Genomic DNA, 17,769 nt, shown 5'->3' on the forward strand with positions numbered 1-17,769 from the left:
ATGAATCAATATTATATTTTCATTATTGGGACCAATGCAGTCAGGTAACATTATTTTGACTTTCTTTGCTAAACTTGACTGTTTTCCATTTCTTCTTTATAGACAAACAGACATATGTAAAGAGTAAATTTTCCACGTGTAGGTGCATGACTTTATATTTATAAAGAATATTAACTGTGAAACCTGGAAAAAAAAGATCAAACCATTTGCACCCACAATTGTAGCATCATGCTAACTCTTCTTCCAAAATGTAAATATACGGTAACCAAAGTTATGCAAATACTACTACACATGCACACTGAAAGAAGAAATACAGTTGAACTTTATATTCAGTATACATACTGTACAATGTCAACAGACTCAAAAGAAATTGGGTAATAATGGGCTGAAGATGAGTGCACTCATGATTTAAATATTTGTGAGACACTGATGTGTTGTGGACAAAGTGGAGGACAGCTGTGGTCAGCTGATCAGGAGGTGTCAGGACAACAGGTGGTGGCTCTCTGGAGCTCTGAATAAGGGCTCATCAGCTCAAAAGGAACAGATGATATGGTGCAAATGGACTGCGAGTACTGGGGCTCCTTCTCACAGTGATCTTCATTCAGTGACAGTTCATTGAGATGGATACTTTCCAATTCTGTGTACTGCGGACCAGAGAGAAGTCTGATTACTGCACGGACCTGGGGAACTTGGAGGACAGTATCCCTAAAAGTAATAATCACTATTAGGCCCACCAGCAGGTAACCTGTTGAAAGAATGAGATTTTTATTTTCAATTTAATATCCAGCCTGCAAACACTCATGTGTATACAAAGTCTGCCATTGCGTGTATTTTTAAACAATAATTATAATAATCATTGTTTTTGTAGTGGAGTAAAATGTGTTTTAAAGCTGATTCCGATATAAATTTTGAAAAGCTGATTTCGATCTTAGTGTTAAAGACCTGTGTTAAAATGGTTGCTTCAGCTATACTACCTACCCTCTATGACACTATCTACAGCTCCTCTGATGTTATTCCAGCTTCTCTACTCTGTGCCCACAAAGTCCAGTCTGTATCATTCTTATGTAATTTATCTTACATGTGGTGAAGAGTTCCTGTGTCTCCCTGGCTGATAAGCTCCAGTTTCTTCCCAGAGAGTTTCCTCCTTGACCAACGGTGCTCAGGATGACAAAGCAGAAGAAAAGAGCTTCCAAGAAGCTCCAGTCTGGCTCCAGCATGCAGACCAGGAGGGCAGGAAGGAGAAAGAGGAGGGAGAAGACAATCACAAAGAGGAGACTGGCATGGGTGAGGGCAGCCTGGGTGTAGGGCAACCCCCAGTAACTATGTAGGTGTTGTACAGGAGCATAGGTGACAATAGGTAGGAGGAGGTTGGAGAGGAGGGTGAGGAAGAACAGGGTTAGGGGGATCCCCAGGGTGCAGTAAAAGATGCAGAAGAGCTTGGTCTCATCAGATTTTGGGGTGTAAGTGTCAGAACCTGAGGAAGAAAGCAACATTAAAACAGTGGTTCCCAACTCTGGTCCTCAAGGAACCTGCTTGGTTTCCAACTATCTCTACCCCTCCTACTTCTGAATGGTTAAACACACCTGATCTTGGTAATCAGCTGTGGACAGGAGAGGGATAGTTGATATACAAGCAGCACAGTTTTTCTCGAGGACCAGGGTTGGGACACAAGGCAACAAGGAAGGCATAATATTACACTAGAGCGCCAAAAACCCCCAAACTATTAAAAACATGTCATGATATTGCACTGAGTGACATGCTCCTTTATTACAATGAACACCCATTGACGTTTAGTTAAACTCAGTCCCATACACACCTTTCTGCTACAGGTAATCACTAGAGCACCAAATATGGAAAACTGTGCTGCAGAAAATAGTCCCAAATAAATGTCATTGATGTAATAATGTCACTGTTATTTTTAAGATGTTAGTGAGCTAGAGGTTGAGTCATGGCAACTGGACTTGTAGCTTTTAGGGCGAAACGTTTCACTGCTCCTCCAGTTTTAAGCTAAAAACTAGAAGTACAGTTGCCATGACTCAGCCTCTAGATTACTTCACCTGGACAACTGAATCTTCACAGACAAATGTTAGTAAGCCTTTTCAAAAATGAATTTATATATTTGTGGGTTGTTGCTTAAGATTTGCATCTTCAGGGAGAGATGCCAGACACAAGGCTGCACAACTGCACAACTCCTAAAATATACCTAAATTAATCTGTAATCTTTTTTCTACTTTAGTAATGGTGTGCAGTTTTAAACATGTACATTACAATTTACAGAAAGTGACATGACTATATTTGAATTTGACAAACTAAAATCTTAAGGTCCGCTATTGCAAACAAATGTGACCTGCTGATTAACAATTTTAGGTGCACTAAAGCTCTGAAAACACATGGCATGACAGAAAAGCAATCAATAAATAAGCTAGTATTTCGACTACATCTTACCCATGGTGGTCAGAGTAACTATCACAAAGTAAAGTGATGAGGTAAAATCGTAGCGTTTCTCCTCAGCATCAGCCTTCAGTACAGCGACATCACTGTGGTGAGCAGAGAGAGCTCTCCCCAGCAGCTCACTAAGCCTGCTCTCCTGAACACAGGGGTTCTCCTGTAGGAAGGAGCGCCACAGCTCTGCCACCTCGGCTCGCAGCTCCTTCTCCACTGGCCTCTCCACAGCTGTGAACACCACACCTCCTACCAGAATAAATAGCAGGTAGCAGAGAACCAGGCAGGGAAATACATTCACCTGGCAGGTCAGTCTCAGTGAAGAGACAAGCTGGGCCATTGTTGTTTCTGACTGTTGTGTTTCTCTAAAGACTGCAATCAGATACCCAAAGCTAGTTACGCTTTAAATATTTAGAAAGGCAGAGTAGGTCACAGACACACACATGCCCGAATTATACAGGGCAATATTTTTAAACTCAAAACTCTATGAAAACAATTACAAGATGACAAACATTCTCCGGAATACAAAACTAAGCTAAATCCATTAGCTTTAAGATTTGGAATTCAGTCTCAGTCCTTAGGAGTATGGTCAGTGCTGATCCTTTCAGTCTCGTGGTATGGTGTTACAGAAAAGTCCTCACTAGTTTAAATAATAATGCTAAAACAATTAGCTAACCAATAAATTAGAAAATGTATAGAATTCTAGTAATAGATTAATAGCCAATAATAATAGATTCTAGGTTCAGGTTTTGGACAGTTGGTTAGATAAATTGTATATTGTCACTTTTGGCCTCCAGAACAGACTGATGGGCATTTATTATAAACAATTAATTCAAATAATTACCAACAATATATTCAAAAATACATATAATCTTAGTGGGTATTTGGACCTTAGCAGTATTTTCCTCCTTTGTTAAAACTATAGCTACAGTTATGTATTTGCTTACTTTCATTATACTGACAAAATAAAACTCCAATCCAACTAAAATTACTAATGATTACTTCCATTATTTTTTAACCTGCCAATTATCCTCTCAATTAACTAATACACACATTTGCTGTTAAGCAGAAACATTTGTTGTCTCAGTGAATTACGATCCAAGTGTTTTCCACCATGACACATATCAAACCACACTTTGCACTAATGCAGTCTGAAGTCCACTTCTGAGGTTTTTATTAAAGAGGCAGATGAAGGGAGTAATGAGAACATGCCCAGCGGCGTATTGGTTTGCCCACCCTGCCGATAACAGGCAGTTTGTGAGCATAGGCACGTGGTGCAATAGCAGACAAAGGGGGAGTAGGGCCAAATGAAGTCTGAAATGGACGGCGGCCTTGGCAACGGCGACCCATCTGCCGCCCACCAATGACAAAGGAGAACACCGGAGGTCCTGTCTGAGGTGAGGTGAAGCGAGCTTTGGGGAACACGTCGCGAGACAGACCAGATGAACGCTGCCCTGAACGCGATGAAGATGACCTGGAGCGCTGCATGGAGGAGGAGGAGGAGCGAGCCAGAGCTCTGATGGGGAAAGGACAGCCAGTAGTCAACATTTGGTATTACAAACACACATTTTCAAGGGTTACATACATTTGCTGCCTTACCTCCCTGATCCTGAAGCAGCCAAGCTGGGTGGGGGCGGATCAGTGCGGGGGCTCCCGTCCTGCCTTGGACTGATGTTAAGGTTAGCAGTCAGCTGTGGCATCTTACGGGTGGTGTCAGGGTTAGAGAAAGGTCCTGGGGGGTCCTTCCTTGTCTCACTGAGTTGGGAGTGGGTGAAGGCAGGGTAGCTGCCAAACCCTGGTCCTGTGCTAAACCTGACAGCCAAGCTGTCTCCAAAGAAGGAGTAGAGCTCGCAGTACATAGCAGGAAGGGGGACCGGAGTCCACTCCTCCCAGGGACAGCCAGCCCCACCGACCTGAAGATGGCTGGCGATTCCCAGGGCAGCGTCTGACAGAGGCTCTGGGGGGGGGCTGAGGCCAGGGGAGCTCACCCTGTAAGCCATAGTGCCCACTAGAGTCCCTGGTTGAAGACTTGAACCCCGCTCTGCTGGCTGAGATAGAGACAGAGCCTTCATCTTCAGCAGACGCTCCACTGCCACCTGGAGGAAAATACCAGCCTTTTGTTTAGTGTGACAAGTAGTTACAATGGAATGAAATGATGTGTCAAGGGGCTGGGAACAGAGATCTGATTAACAGTATATCCAAGATGTTGCCAGTGTGGTTGGCTTGCCATTTAGCTTTCTTTACTGTTGTGCTGCTCTTTTCCTCTCTCCACACGACTACCATCTGTGTTAGTGGTCTATGGTCGTCAGAGATTTCTCAAAATTCATTCGTTTGTTGTACTGACTTTTGATTCAGTTCAAATTTTGAAACTGAACTGATTAAGAGCTCCTGTTTAATGTGCTGCCATTAACTGCTCTCTAAAAGCTAACAGTTCTTTTATATCAGAGTTCCACAACTTTTCTTCCAGTGCACGTCCATGTTCATCACTATTCAAAAGCCATTTTGGTTTTCCTCAAGATCGATTTTCTGTACATCCCTCAAGATCCTTTTCTGTCCCTGCTTTAAGTGTTCCCTTTAAACCCTGTTATCAATTCAGGTTTTGTTTGACTCTGATCTGAAATTTGACAAACAGATAAATTCAGTAGTAAAATCCTGTTTCTTTCAGATGCATTTCCCAGATAAGTTAAAATCATTGCTATCTCCTTTTTACCCAACAAAAGCTCTCCATGATTTTACTACCAACAGACTGGACTACTGCAATGTCCTGCACAGGGGATTAATTCCACCTCACTGTCACAACTTCAGCTGGTCCGAAACGCTGTGGCCAGATTTTTAACTCATGTGCACCACCATGGCTACATCAGATTGCTTCACTGGCTAACTGTCCGCTATCGAGTTGAATTCAAGCTGCTACTTTTTGTTTTTAAATGTCTTAATGACCTCGCTCCCCCTATCTATCTGGACTTTTATCATAATGCCAATCTGATAGGATACCATTACCTTCTAACTGCCCCTAGATCAAGACTTGGGGTACTGTGGCTCGTGACTGTATGAAGGACTTGAGATCACTGCAGTACTAACCAGGATGGCACCGTAGACCTTGTGTCCATCAGCTTTGACTTGGGCATTGGAAACAGAGTAGTCATCCAGCACAGCCTGCAGGTTTGCCCAGTAGGCAGGAAGGTGTGGGAAAAGCACTCTTTCAACAGCCTGCCAACAAAAACACACACAGATTAATTCAGAGATTACTTTCATAGAGAGGATAAGCAGCAAACAAAAAATAGAACAGCATTTAACAGAGCAATCAAGACAATACAAAAAAAAATGTAGAGGAATTAAATAGACCTTTCAGATGAAGCCAGGCTCTAGGGTAGATACCAAGCTTTCCAAAGACACTAAATATCTCCTGTGATTCTATTCAACAGTGCAGACACTGACAGAATACAGTTGCACTCTTCTTGAATCTTTTAGATTTCACTAGTTACATGAACTGTATAGACTGCTTTTCTACAGAAACACAAAACTGCTAAGCTTTGCATGTGGCAGGAGTGACCATACCTTCCATCCTAGAGCATGAAGCCCCACCACAGCTCCATAGTGTGAGCAGAGCGGTCTCACTGGATCAGATAGAACTTTCTGGAGTGACAGCAGGATCTGGTGGTAAAGTCCGCTCACCAGATCACCATGAGTCCTAAAGAGAAAATCCAATATTAAGACAAAAATAAATATTAGGCTTCCATCAGACATTCACTGGGTGGACAGAAACATGAATCAAGAAATGGTAATGTTGCTCTGTGGCTGCAAGATGTGTAATTAGGCAACTGTTTTCTAACACTCTCACGTAACTTTGGAGATAATATGCCAATTATTGTTTTATTCAATTCAAAAATATTTTATATTTATTTTACATTGTCTGTGAAGTGTGAAATCAAACAGAAACCACACTGATTAATCAATGCACTGTTTTGTGTTCCAGACTAACTTTCAAACACAAGTCTCACAGATGGAAGCGCCAGTGGCAGACTGGATGGCACTACTTATATTCTGGTGCGTAACAGTAGAGAAATAATATTTATCCAGTAATTGTTTTAAGTTCCTTTATCATCATATATGAATTACTAAAGCCCAATCCTATCACGCAAAACAAAAAAGAGCATTGAGAATCTCACAGATGAGAAATTGGAACCAGATAAATGAATTAATACTTTAGGAAATGACTTACACAAGTAACTTGATTACCCAAATACTCGCTGATTACATTTCTGCTGAGTGATGAGCTCACCAAAAGATGTGGCTTAGAAGCAGGGCAGCATAGTCCCTGAGAGTCCAGTGGTCATTGAGCGGGTTAATAGAGGCAGCCAGTGGCTCCAGGATGCAGTACATAACACTGGAGACCAGGCTGCGCACATATGATCCCAGGTACAGGTAGGGGTTTTGGACCAGGCTCTTAACCATGTGGAGGAGCCTATTGAGCTGCTCAAGATCATGGCTGACTGACTTCACCTGGACAGAATCACCCATACAATCATCAAGTTAATAAATGGAAAAGAAAGGGTATTTTTTTTAAGCAGATTAGTCAGTTTCATGGACTTCACCAAACCTACCCCACTGATGACATAAACAAAGTATGGCAACAGGGCAGCAATCTTGGAATTGGACTGGAGGTCCAGCAGAGCGACCTGATGCAGACAGAAGACATGTCAGAACTAACACGCTGTCCAGCCATACAACATATCTCTCCGGTGTCAGTTGCAGTTTACCTTCATGAGATGGGGGTCCTCTCCCAGGATGGCCCGTGTGATCTGCTGGTAATACTTTAACAGGTCATCTGACAGGGACTGTACTGCAGTGGGAACTGTGACAATTCAACAAGGTCAGACAGCTGTTGTATTACCACTCAAATTGGCTTATTAGTTTTGGTACTTTCACTCAATTAAGCTTGTATTTAGACTTAAAGCTTATTTTCTTCTGTCTGACAGATATAACTAGTTATTATGTATTATAATGTAAGAAGCACATGTGTGCACCCAGCACTGTGGCTGAGCATTTCCTTCGCAGATAATAATGGAGGACTGGAGATGCTGCTGCAACCCTACTACTGTAGTGTTGTCTTACCTGGCCCTTGTGGTTCCAGGTTGCCTTTCCCATCCAGGTACGACACATTCACTGATATGAAAATAGAAGAAAACAGGAGAAATAATTTGTAAGAGATGTCTACCTTCTGATTCAGGATCAGGAACATTAATCATCAGGAGCATCAATGATACTGTCCTGTCTGCAACAGAACAGAGGGTCATACCTCGCACCATGGTCTCAGCACAGCCTTTGGGAATGTTGGTGGCTAGAGCCAACTCGACCAGGTTGATATCCCGGTCCTCAATAAAAAAAAGCTCTCCTTCCTTCACTGTCCGAAAAGGAAGTGCATCCTGGGCTCCGTAGCCACAAATGGCCTGGTGAACACCCAGACAAACAGGAGCTTGAAGGCAGTGACCACTATATCCTGCTCATGTTATATCAAGACAGGCCGTAGAGACAGGACTAGGGCAGAACATTATTGTGGGCATTGCTTCATACTCTCACCTCCACATTGCTCCATCTCAGAGCTCGATTGAAGTCCTCCACTGTCAACTTCCTCCTCTTGGCATGTCTCATGAACTGAGAACTGCTCTGTGCGACACAAAACAAGACTGCAGGTCAATGGGAATAACTGGCGGTGCACATTAGGACACATTTTCTACCTATATTGTTCGGAAATAGCACTTTGCAGTGCAGCAATTATCCATACACCAAGGCAGCACTGACCTGTGCTGCTTCTCTGAGCCGGTAACACACGTCTTCAGCCAGTAGAGTGGCCACATCGTCGCCGAGCTCCACGCCTGCACTCTCGGCCACGAGTTTGACGGAGTCCCGGGAAACCTCGGCGAAGCGGCGCTCCTCCCGGTCCGCCATGCTCAGCGCGACCACTGAAAAATAGGCAAAGAAAAACACCTTATTAGCATAACTCTGGTCGTAATCTACATGTGAAGGCGATAGGTTATTCGGAAGAGGAGCTTCGTCCAACTGCGGAACTAACGTACAGCTAGTAACGTGATTGGAAAGTTAAGATATATTATTAAACACCGTGACTTCAGGTGTTACCTATATGTTGACGTTAACGTTACCTGTTAGCGAAGAAAACCCAAGAGGTCTTCAATTTTCCGTTTTCAGTGGGATTTAGTAGAGATCTCTGAAAACACGAGCCAGCGCGGACTAACGTTGATTCAGCATGCTAACTAAACGATATCAGGGTTTACTGGATTGCTGTGTATATGAGTTACTATTTAAAGTGCGTGTAGTTAACATTTTACTTTCTGTAACACGAAAACAGCTAACATTAGCTACCGCTGTTCGATATAACGTTAGAGTTGTTTATATGCACTAGGGCTGAGGCATTACGTTTGGTTGTAGCTAGCCACGGTCACCCTAACTTAGGCCCGTTCTTGATTAAAAGCTGCGAAGAAAATTCAAGATTGTTTCATATTTGAAGTAGCTACCCTTTACCTTCTTAGCCGAGACAGCTGGCGATTATTCAAGGCAGGTAGAGAGCAAAGCCTTCTTCTGCATACAGTGCTCCGTTGTACGAAAGGAAGACATCCGTGACACTCTTCAAATTAAAGCACCTGCTTGTCCGTTTATTTTTTCAAAAATACGTCGTATTTGTGGCGAAAATGTGTATAGGACTCTGAAAAAATTGTGGGTTTTTTTTCTTCAATTAAGTGAATCTGGTTTAACTAAAACGGCAGAACATCGAAACTCGGGCTAACTTGTATTTTGACATTTTCCGTGTACTGGTACCAGGAGCCACAGGTCAACGATTGGTCGCTGAAATCCTTTAGAGGCTACAGATTGGTTAGCTGAAAACTTGTCCGCCCTCTTGGGTGAAGAGATGTATACGTCTAACTTTACTAAAATAAAAAAATATTAGGAGTCGGTGTTTGATAACTACTGGTCCATCTGTTTTTTTTTTTTTTTTTTTTTTAATGACGCCTTTGAAAGTATAAATGAACTTGTCACCCAAAAGTGTCACTTTTTGGTGTCAGCCTTTCCTAAAAATCAGAGCCGAACTGCGAAGATTTGCTCCCACGCAACATTAGTGAGGAGCAGCACTAGTGGTAACACTTGGTTTTAGGTCAGCCCAAATGAGTTAGAAGGTGCTAACATGAAGGCTCTAAGCAGGGTAGTCGGGTTCTTCCAAACAGGGAGAATCGTTTCTATGAAGCTGGGTATGGGCACAATCGGTCATGTTGACAGGAAAAGGACCAGTGGTAGTATACGGTCTAAATGTCTGCTACAGCATAGGATTTCACTTCACGGGAGCAATTACACATCAACTCTAATCCTTCTTGTGATTGAGTTTGTTACTGTATCAGAATCAACTGCCTTCAGCCACTTACCACTACATTCATAATTCAGCTCCCTTCGTTTTACCATGAAGCACAAACAAGTCAACCACGGAGTTGAAAATTAAAATGTGTTTATTCATGTCATTTACTCAGTTCATCAATGAAGTATGGACAACAGTTAAATTAAGTCCAAACCTATTCCAGACAGACCTATGACTGAACAGATCTGATCAACCTGCTTACACAAGCAGGTCAGACAACCCCAGACAACCCCATTTAAAATATATACAAATAAATGTCCCAGGTGGGGGAGGGTTCAATTTATACTTTTAAAAAAAAAAAAAAAAAAAAAAAAAAGTTTTCAGTGCTGATGCTGGTTCTGAAGACCACTTCCAGTTAAGGTGCCCTGTTGTCCCAGATCTCCTGGGCCTTGCTACTCTCCATCTGCTGCAGGTGGAGAACCAGAGGCAGCAGCAAGTTACTTAGGTGCTGGCTGGAAAAGGTGAATGCATTGTGCGCTTCTACAGGAGGAATGGCAAAAGGAGAGGTTGATGGAGGAGAGGATGATGTTGAACAGGCTGAAGTGGAGATGAATGGAGAAGTGGGGGACAGTTCAGGGGAAAAGGACCCCCCTTGGATCTGCTCTGGGATTTTGATCTTGCTGGGAAGACCATGCTGGAAGCGACAGCGTGTGCCATACAGGCAGAAACCAAAGGAGCTGAATGTTTGGCACAGAGCTCCTCGCGGCTTCCACTCCTTGGTCTGTGGTTGGTGCTTGGGGCTGAGAGTGGATTGAGTCTTCTCTACAAGATCAGGAGACTCTGCACCGCTGCTGACATCTCCCCCCTCAGCATGTAGGAAGTTGCAGCGAGTGCCAAAATGACAGACGCCCAAGGATTGGAAGGAGCGACACAGGGTTCCTTGAGGTTTCCATTCTTTGCTCTGTGGTTGGAGTTGGGGGCTGGGAGTAGATTGAGTCTTCTCACCAGCATCTGAAGAATCCACATTACTGTTGACCTCTCCCCGCTCAAAGTGCAGAAAGTTGCAGCGAGTGCCAAATGGACAAATGCCAAAGGCTCGGAAGGTGCGACAGGGGACATTCCTGCGGCGGCGCAGGGTAGGACGTTGTTCACTGATACTGTGGACAAACAGGCAGCGGCTGCCATAGTAGCAGTAACCAGTGGAGTGGTAACTGCGGCACAACTCCGTCTTGTATTTTGGGTGGCGGAAGGGAACATGGAGCTCATGGAGGCCATGGGCAAACTGGCAGCGCTCCGCATACTTGCAGAAACCAGTAGTGGAATAGCTGGTGCAGAGCTCAGTCTTGTAGCGTGTGGAGCAGACCCAAGGCATAACAGCTGGGGAAGAGGACTCTACCAGGGGCAGCAATGCCTTTGCCAGGGAGAGTCCTCCACTGCCTTCTACCTCCGATTCCTCCTCACTAAGTAGCAGGTTGTCCACATCATCTTGGTAGTATGGCAGGAACAGGTCATCCCCACTGGTCTGAGAGAAAGGAAAAGTTATGAGCTTGAGTTGAACATGATATAATCAAGTCTTGCTTTGGATGGATTTTTATGGAAAGTTTAGTTGTCCTGGGAGTCTTCGGTCCAAACTGAGCTCAGTTGAGATCCCATCCATGGAGTGCACACTATATACGAGCCCACCATTTGCTGTCACCTTGTATCTTTTGTTAGGGCAATTTTAATTTCAGTTAAATGTCTGCAATAAACAAATGGTGCTGGATAGTTAAAGAAAGTCTGCTACAGGCTTTGCTATTATCAGACACTATGATTTTAATCAATGTTCACCAAGTAAACAGCTATAAAAGTAAAGCTCCATCAGTTCACCAGCATGTTTTTTTCTAAATTGTGACTGATTATATCCACAATTTCTTCAAATACCATTTAGCCATTTCTAGTCTCCGCTGTTTGGTGCACATTTTTAAGATGCTTGGGCAAAAAAAAAACCAAAAAAAACAAAAACAAAAAACAAATTGAATAAATGGAGACCACAAAGTTTTGGTCCACATGTTTGAAATTTAACATACTTAATTAGGAATTAAAGTCTCCACATTAAACAAACTGAACCAGAGAATGTTTAGCATATTTACATTCACAACAATTAATACTGTTAAGTATTATATACCTTTGTGAAAGCCCTATACGTTTGCTCCAATAGTGTGTAACCATAATGTTAGCTGTGAAAACTAGTACATGACCTGAGCAGCTACATCTTCAAGTCAAGTCCAAAAGAGCATAGTCTTAAGAACTAGAGTGCATCCACTTAATTTACCTCGGACATGGCTGCAAAACGGGGCTGGGCAACGGATGTCCTGTTACTGTGAGGACGTGTGGAAATGGAATAGCATTAACCCGACCGCTCCTGCTCAGTTAACAGTCCCCAGCAAAGCAGCAGTCCTGCTCGTCCACCTTTTAACCAGGCCCTCAATCCCGCTTTGACTTCAAACTAGCCTCAGGTGTGCCCGAGCTCAGCGTCAGAAGGCTGTCTCGAACCACCAATCATGTCTACGTGCTGGGACCACGCCTGTGGAGGGACCAATCCGCTTAGCGTCTGTGATTACGTCAGCGTAGTGCGTATAAATAAATTCCGTGTAGCTGTGAATACCTGAACCCAGTCAACCTATAGCTGCCAGTGCCGATAAGATACTAGGCTGCATAGTTGTTGTCCCTCATACAAAATAGTGGTGTAGCCTAAATATTGTTTATTCTGCAAAACATTATATATAATACAATTCAGTTTTTAGAATTCCAATCAAATAAGTCACTCTTCATATTAGTGAATAGCTGTAATAGCTAATGTGAAACGAGACATTCTCAAATTCTCACAAAAACTCATGTTCTCTCACCTGTAGATTTTAAGTCTGTCGTAATTTAATATTTCCGTGTTCTGACCTGCAAACATTGCTCCCATTCCTCTTCAGAAGATCCAGATTCTTCCCTGGACTTGGTGGAACCCTGACCCAGGATAGAGGGGGATGGATACTGGACGTGTCTGCTGTGTATGTAAATAGGCAACTCTTTGTTAGCCCTACTGAGTGTGTAAGCTCAGTTTTTCTCTATGACAACAACCTGGTGAACACATAAACACAATATAGAAAAAAACATGACTGACCACAAAAAAAAAGATCTTTATTTCTTTTTTTTTTATCAAGATACATTAAAGAATACAGAGACATTGGAATAAAAAACACTTAAGAAAGTTTCAATTGTAGCATATTGCCCTCTCCCTCATACAAAAATCAACACCCTGTCCCTTTTAATGCCACCCCTGGTTCAAATGAACAGCCCACCCACTCTATGAAGGAGAACAATGTACAGTAGCCTATTAAAGATATCTCCATAATAATGGAGCAGAATTATACACTTTAGATGTAAAAAAAAGTTTCCAATTTGCCAGTTTTTCACTTTTCTTTACACAGATTATTTGCTACAAGCTTAACACTTCAATTTCTTTCTTTTTTTTTTGGAGAAATATTACAAAGCCTACAGTGGGACCGAACTTGCTTATAAAACCAGTGTAACCACTCGCTGCTGTGGGAATTCATAAACTGAGGCATATGGACGAAATATGGTTATCCAAATTATCCACTCAACAACCTACTTTTAGTAATAACTCCTTCATAATGGTACACACGGGGACATAAAAATAAACAAAACAAATGAACACACAAAAGGATTCTTTCCACATATTCATATCCAGTCATAATCAAAAACATCACTTCTTTTCTGCATAATCAGACTGTTACAGAGGAGTATCAAGGCCACATTAACTCAGTATTTGATGAAAAAGTATAATTTAAATTGCAGACATTTTCTGTTATGTTTAACATTAGTTTCAGAACAATTTTTGATCATCTGTACATTTACACATTGCTGCTTTATTAACAGAGTCATCAACAGGCCAGTAACATAACTGCATCCATTTCATTCAAACCAACCAAACACTTTATTTAATCAGCCTTTATAGTCTGACAATCACCCCCTTGTTGAGAGGAAGCTGAAGAAAACAGGAGTCAAGGGGCTTCTTTCTTCATACCAGCTAAAAGTGGCTATCAAAAGCTGGCAATCACATGACAGGAAAGGAAAGCCTGCAACATCAACCCTCATGCAGTTTCCTAAAAAATGATTACTGTGATGCCTTGCAGAAGGGGGCAGTGTATGGAAGTTTAACAGTAAGAAAACTATCAAGTGAACACAAAACTAATTTAATGATGAGTCAGGATAAGCAAATTCTAAGTCAGGATTCAGTCCATCTGGCACAAACAGAAAAAAACATGGTAAAAATCCAGATTCACTAAACACATTATGAAATTTTAAAGGGAAAGTTTTAATCAGTTAATTAAGACGATAAATGACTGACCCATTGACAATGAATAATAGTTGCAGCCCTTAACAGATATTAATCAGAAATCTTGGTCTAACAAGATCTCTCAACATCTGCTTGCATATCCTCAAACCTTGACTTCCCCACTGCTCTGATTGTTTTGTGCTCACTCAGTATTTCTGACAGACTTGTATTAAGAGAGTGGACGTTTAGATGGTGGAATAAACCTCTAAGGAAGGAATTGATGTGCACATTGTTTAATCCCGTAACAAGGCTTCTGACTGATGATGGGAAAAGATGACAAGTTACCTATAAAAGTAGCAACAGTTATCCTCACACCGACTGTGGGCAGTCAATAAACATGCAGTCAGTGAGTTACCATTAACAGCTGATCAGTTTTTCCCTGCTGGAATGGAGTAAGGAGTATAATAATAACATCTTTGAATCAGATCAGTTTAGACCTTTGGCCTACTACAATGTTCCACAGTCTATTTCCACTTACCCACGCCCCAACCTCCTCACAGTGGGTCTTACCCCTTAAATGATGCGTTTATTTACAAAAAGATAGAAACATGTAGGAACACAAAGTGTGCTTTATAACCGCTGTTTCAGAATGTATCTTGATTTAAATTACACATTTAAAAACAGGCAGTATTAAAAAAAAAAAAAGGGGGGGGGGGGGAGCAAACTGATGAAAAAAATACTACAAAGCCCATGGTGTTGTGTGCCATTGTGTTGATATAAGTGTCTGCTTGTCTAATATGACAGAAAAGTACAGGGATCTAAGTGTTTGTGTGTGTTCTGAGTGTGTGCGTGTTGGACACATTGACTTTTGGTAAGTAACAGAGGACTAAAGAAAAATGATACTGAAAAGAAGAAAAATAAAAAGCCACAGTAGGCGCAGACCCTCCCCAACTCCCTCCCAACCCCCATGTCCTGTTAAAAGACCATCCCCTTCAGTCCTCTAGAATGATGGGTTCGCTGGTGCTGGAGGGGAGCAGGGGCATGGCTAGGGAGCGAGGGGGTGGTGGTAGCTTGATGCGAACCAGGAGATGAGGTTTTCTCGCTGCCCGACGCATTTCTGACTGGGTCAGATGTTTCCTCAGAGCTCTGGGTCAAAGAGAACAATAGGAAAAAAAACATCAAGGTCTGCATCTGGAACACTCCATTAGCAAGGCCAACTCTAGTCCAGTAGTTTACACTAGGTTCAATTAAATTTCATTAAATGGCTGCAGCCTAGACATACACGGAATGAAGAGATGCAGTCAATTTCAGACCTAAGATTGCTATAACGATGGCTTTGATTTCTTTCTAAAATAATACAATTTCTGTTAAAAACATGTGCTGGTGTACCATCATCCCAAATACATAACTTCATTGTGGAAGGCATTAGACTGTGACCATGATTTTCTAATAAAAACAGTGTTGCCATCTTTAACCCCAGCAGTCTTTAGTATTTGGCTCAGTACAAGTGAGACCAGCTGTTGGATTGGATATTAACTATGGTTACTGGGATCAAGGTAGATCTACCAAAACCAATGGTGGAACCACCCACCATAAACATAAAAATACTGCGGCTTGGTTCTATGGTTTTATGTTTTACAAGGTTTTAATGATAAGACTAGGACAGTTATGTGTACCTGGTGTCCTTTGTAGCCACAAACACCACAGGGTTGGGCACCTCCCCCTGGCTGACCTTCTGCCGCTTGATGACTGACTGAGAGGTGGTCCTCATACCTGAAGTGTACGGCCTCCCATTGGCTGGGTAGGGCACCCCTGTACCCTGTGGACCAATCAAAGACCGGGATAGTGGATCAACTAGGTCGTTTTACTTGAGAGGCAAATACATGCTCACATAATACAGGGGCCTGGGCCTTTTGAACACCAGAATGAGTAGGCAGCTGCCTCAGGATAGCAGAAAAATTGCCATAACAGAGCGAAAAGTTCAGCTGGTTCTGGGAGCCCACATCTCAGCATGTTGCCAAACAGCTATACTATATGCAACCACAAGCTGATACCAGAATATTCTTTATGACTTCGGGTTTGTTGAGTATTGGCAACCACACCAACCGTTTCAGATGACAGGGTTCAATAAGCTCACAGTTAGCGAAGACAAAACTAAAAGTAACTTAAGCTGGGGTGACTGGTAGTGTGGCTAAGATGTACACCATATTGTCATAACTTTCATTCCATTTATATACAGACTCTAATGACAATGGCACAATACCAAGGATCAGTTCAAAAAGTGTCTTTTGTTTTAGTTATTCAGCCAACTTTTACTCTGAAAATTCAAAAAGTAAATATGCTGTAGTGAAATCGGTCACTGTGAGGAAAATATATGTATCTCTGGGTTGTACTGTAATTCAAGTCAGCAGATTTCATTAAATGATACACCAACATTGCTGTGAACAGAGTGGGTGTGGTGTACGAATGGGTGAAATACTTACGCTATCAAACCCTCTCTTTCCCAGCAAGCTTTGCCCCACACGAGGCTGGCTGGCCTGGTTCCTGTTGATGGGGGTTGGGGGTCCTCTAGATGCCTTCAATTTCAGAGGAGCTGAGATGGCTGCAGAGACACAACATTCATCAATCAACAATCACAGCAGTACAGAGATGACAAAAACAGCAATTTGAAATGTGAGTGTTATTGAAGGAGTGCTGGTCACATGACATATTCTTACCTAAATCCTTCACTATGGAGGCCAGTGACTGTCGAGGCACCAGCTTGCTTTTTTGAGGAGTTTTTGTGGCTTTGGGCAGCCTAATCATACCTGAAGGAACAGACATGTCCAATCAAACTTCTGAACCAGTGCACACATAGAGAACCATACCATCTAAACTAGTAGTAACACATCTAAAAACCATAGGCAGCGGGTGAGGTTGAGGTTTGGGAAGGCTAATGTGGGAGGTGGGTTCACTTCATTATCTATACAGTTCATGATAGCCTATGTGATTAAGGTAGATGGAAATCATTTTGCATTTTTAACTAGGTTGCAGAAGACACTGGGAGACAAATGCACGCTCACACATGCGTTATGAATTACATTACAGACCCGAACCAGCTGAGAAAGTTACACTGACTTGTAGCAATTCTGTCGAGTTTCAGAGAAGAGAAACTCCTTTCCTACTGGCATATCAATACATAACCGCTGTTTGAAGTTCACGCATGCTCTGATTGACAAGTTTTTTTATAACTGAGATTAAAATGAAACCAACCAATCTCTTTTAATAAATGTAATTTATGTCACTGTCAATATATTTTATGTATATACAATTTTCTTTGTGTACTCCGCACTTCCCACCCCTCCCCCTACACTGCCTTTGATTGGCATACCAACAAATCAATGAACGGCCAGAGAGCGGCCCAGCGGCTACAGCCAGAGGTGCATTCACCAAACATAAACGAACACAATAGCAGGAGGGGGCCATTAAAGTGATACAAAGAGTAGGGTAATAAATATAACTGCAGGCAAAACACACAGACGTTTGTAAATTTTTAACATCAGCCAAATGATGTGCGCAATATAAACAAGAACAGCAGTCTGTCATTCCACATTTTTAGGAAGGAATTTTTGGGAAGGCTTAGCCTTCCCAAGCCTAT

General features: G+C 42.3%; 4 protein-coding genes across 6 annotated transcripts in view; all 4 read right to left on the reverse strand.

The window, feature by feature from the left end:
* On the reverse strand, positions 1-3,105 carry kcnk7 (potassium channel, subfamily K, member 7). Its single transcript, XM_026298938.2, has 3 exons — positions 2,446-3,105; positions 1,079-1,474; positions 1-745 (listed from the first exon to the last, which is right to left on the reverse strand). Exons 1-3 carry the CDS (start codon positions 2,780-2,782, stop codon positions 471-473), a joined length of 1,008 nt encoding a protein of 335 aa, XP_026154723.1. The 5' UTR covers positions 2,783-3,105; the 3' UTR covers positions 1-470.
* Positions 3,106-3,241: 136 nt separating this feature from the next.
* On the reverse strand, positions 3,242-9,177 carry taf6l (TAF6-like RNA polymerase II, p300/CBP-associated factor (PCAF)-associated factor). 2 transcript variants are annotated; one of them, XM_026298936.1, is made up of 12 exons: positions 8,983-9,177; positions 8,245-8,405; positions 8,023-8,109; positions 7,742-7,892; positions 7,558-7,608; positions 7,203-7,297; positions 7,047-7,121; positions 6,725-6,945; positions 6,001-6,133; positions 5,524-5,652; positions 4,042-4,538; positions 3,242-3,958 (listed from the first exon to the last, which is right to left on the reverse strand). In XM_026298936.1, exons 2-12 carry the CDS (start codon positions 8,389-8,391, stop codon positions 3,619-3,621), a joined length of 1,926 nt encoding a protein of 641 aa, XP_026154721.1. In that variant the 5' UTR covers positions 8,392-8,405; positions 8,983-9,177; the 3' UTR covers positions 3,242-3,618. The 2 variants fall into 2 exon arrangements, with proteins under 2 accessions (XP_026154721.1, XP_026154722.1); XM_026298937.2 differs by lacking the exon at positions 8,983-9,177 and adding an exon at positions 8,604-8,824.
* Positions 9,178-10,220: 1,043 nt separating this feature from the next.
* On the reverse strand, positions 10,221-12,214 carry cth1 (cysteine three histidine 1). The gene is made up of 3 exons (XM_026292690.1): positions 12,117-12,214; positions 10,759-11,327; positions 10,221-10,584 (listed from the first exon to the last, which is right to left on the reverse strand). The coding sequence occupies exons 1-3, from the start codon at positions 12,123-12,125 to the stop codon at positions 10,221-10,223; spliced, it is 942 nt and encodes a 313-aa protein (XP_026148475.1). The 5' UTR covers positions 12,126-12,214.
* A 738-nt stretch (positions 12,215-12,952) lies between these two features.
* The window catches only part of mta2 (metastasis associated 1 family, member 2), a 46,674-nt gene continuing 41,857 nt past the window's right edge, over positions 12,953-17,769 (reverse strand). The window contains exons 15-18 of one of the 2 annotated variants that reach the window (XM_026331082.2): positions 16,850-16,939; positions 16,616-16,734; positions 15,809-15,951; positions 12,953-15,278 (exon numbers count right to left, since the gene is read on the reverse strand). In XM_026331082.2, coding sequence (XP_026186867.1) covers positions 15,125-15,278; positions 15,809-15,951; positions 16,616-16,734; positions 16,850-16,939 — 506 coding nt within the window. In that variant the 3' untranslated portion in view covers positions 12,953-15,124. The remainder of the gene's footprint in view (positions 15,279-15,808; positions 15,952-16,615; positions 16,735-16,849; positions 16,940-17,769) is intronic. The other variant, XM_026331090.2, reaches the window with a different exon arrangement.

This window comes from Mastacembelus armatus, chromosome 18 (assembly GCF_900324485.2).
Source record: "Mastacembelus armatus chromosome 18, fMasArm1.2, whole genome shotgun sequence".
Classification (NCBI taxonomy): domain Eukaryota; kingdom Metazoa; phylum Chordata; class Actinopteri; order Synbranchiformes; family Mastacembelidae; genus Mastacembelus; species Mastacembelus armatus.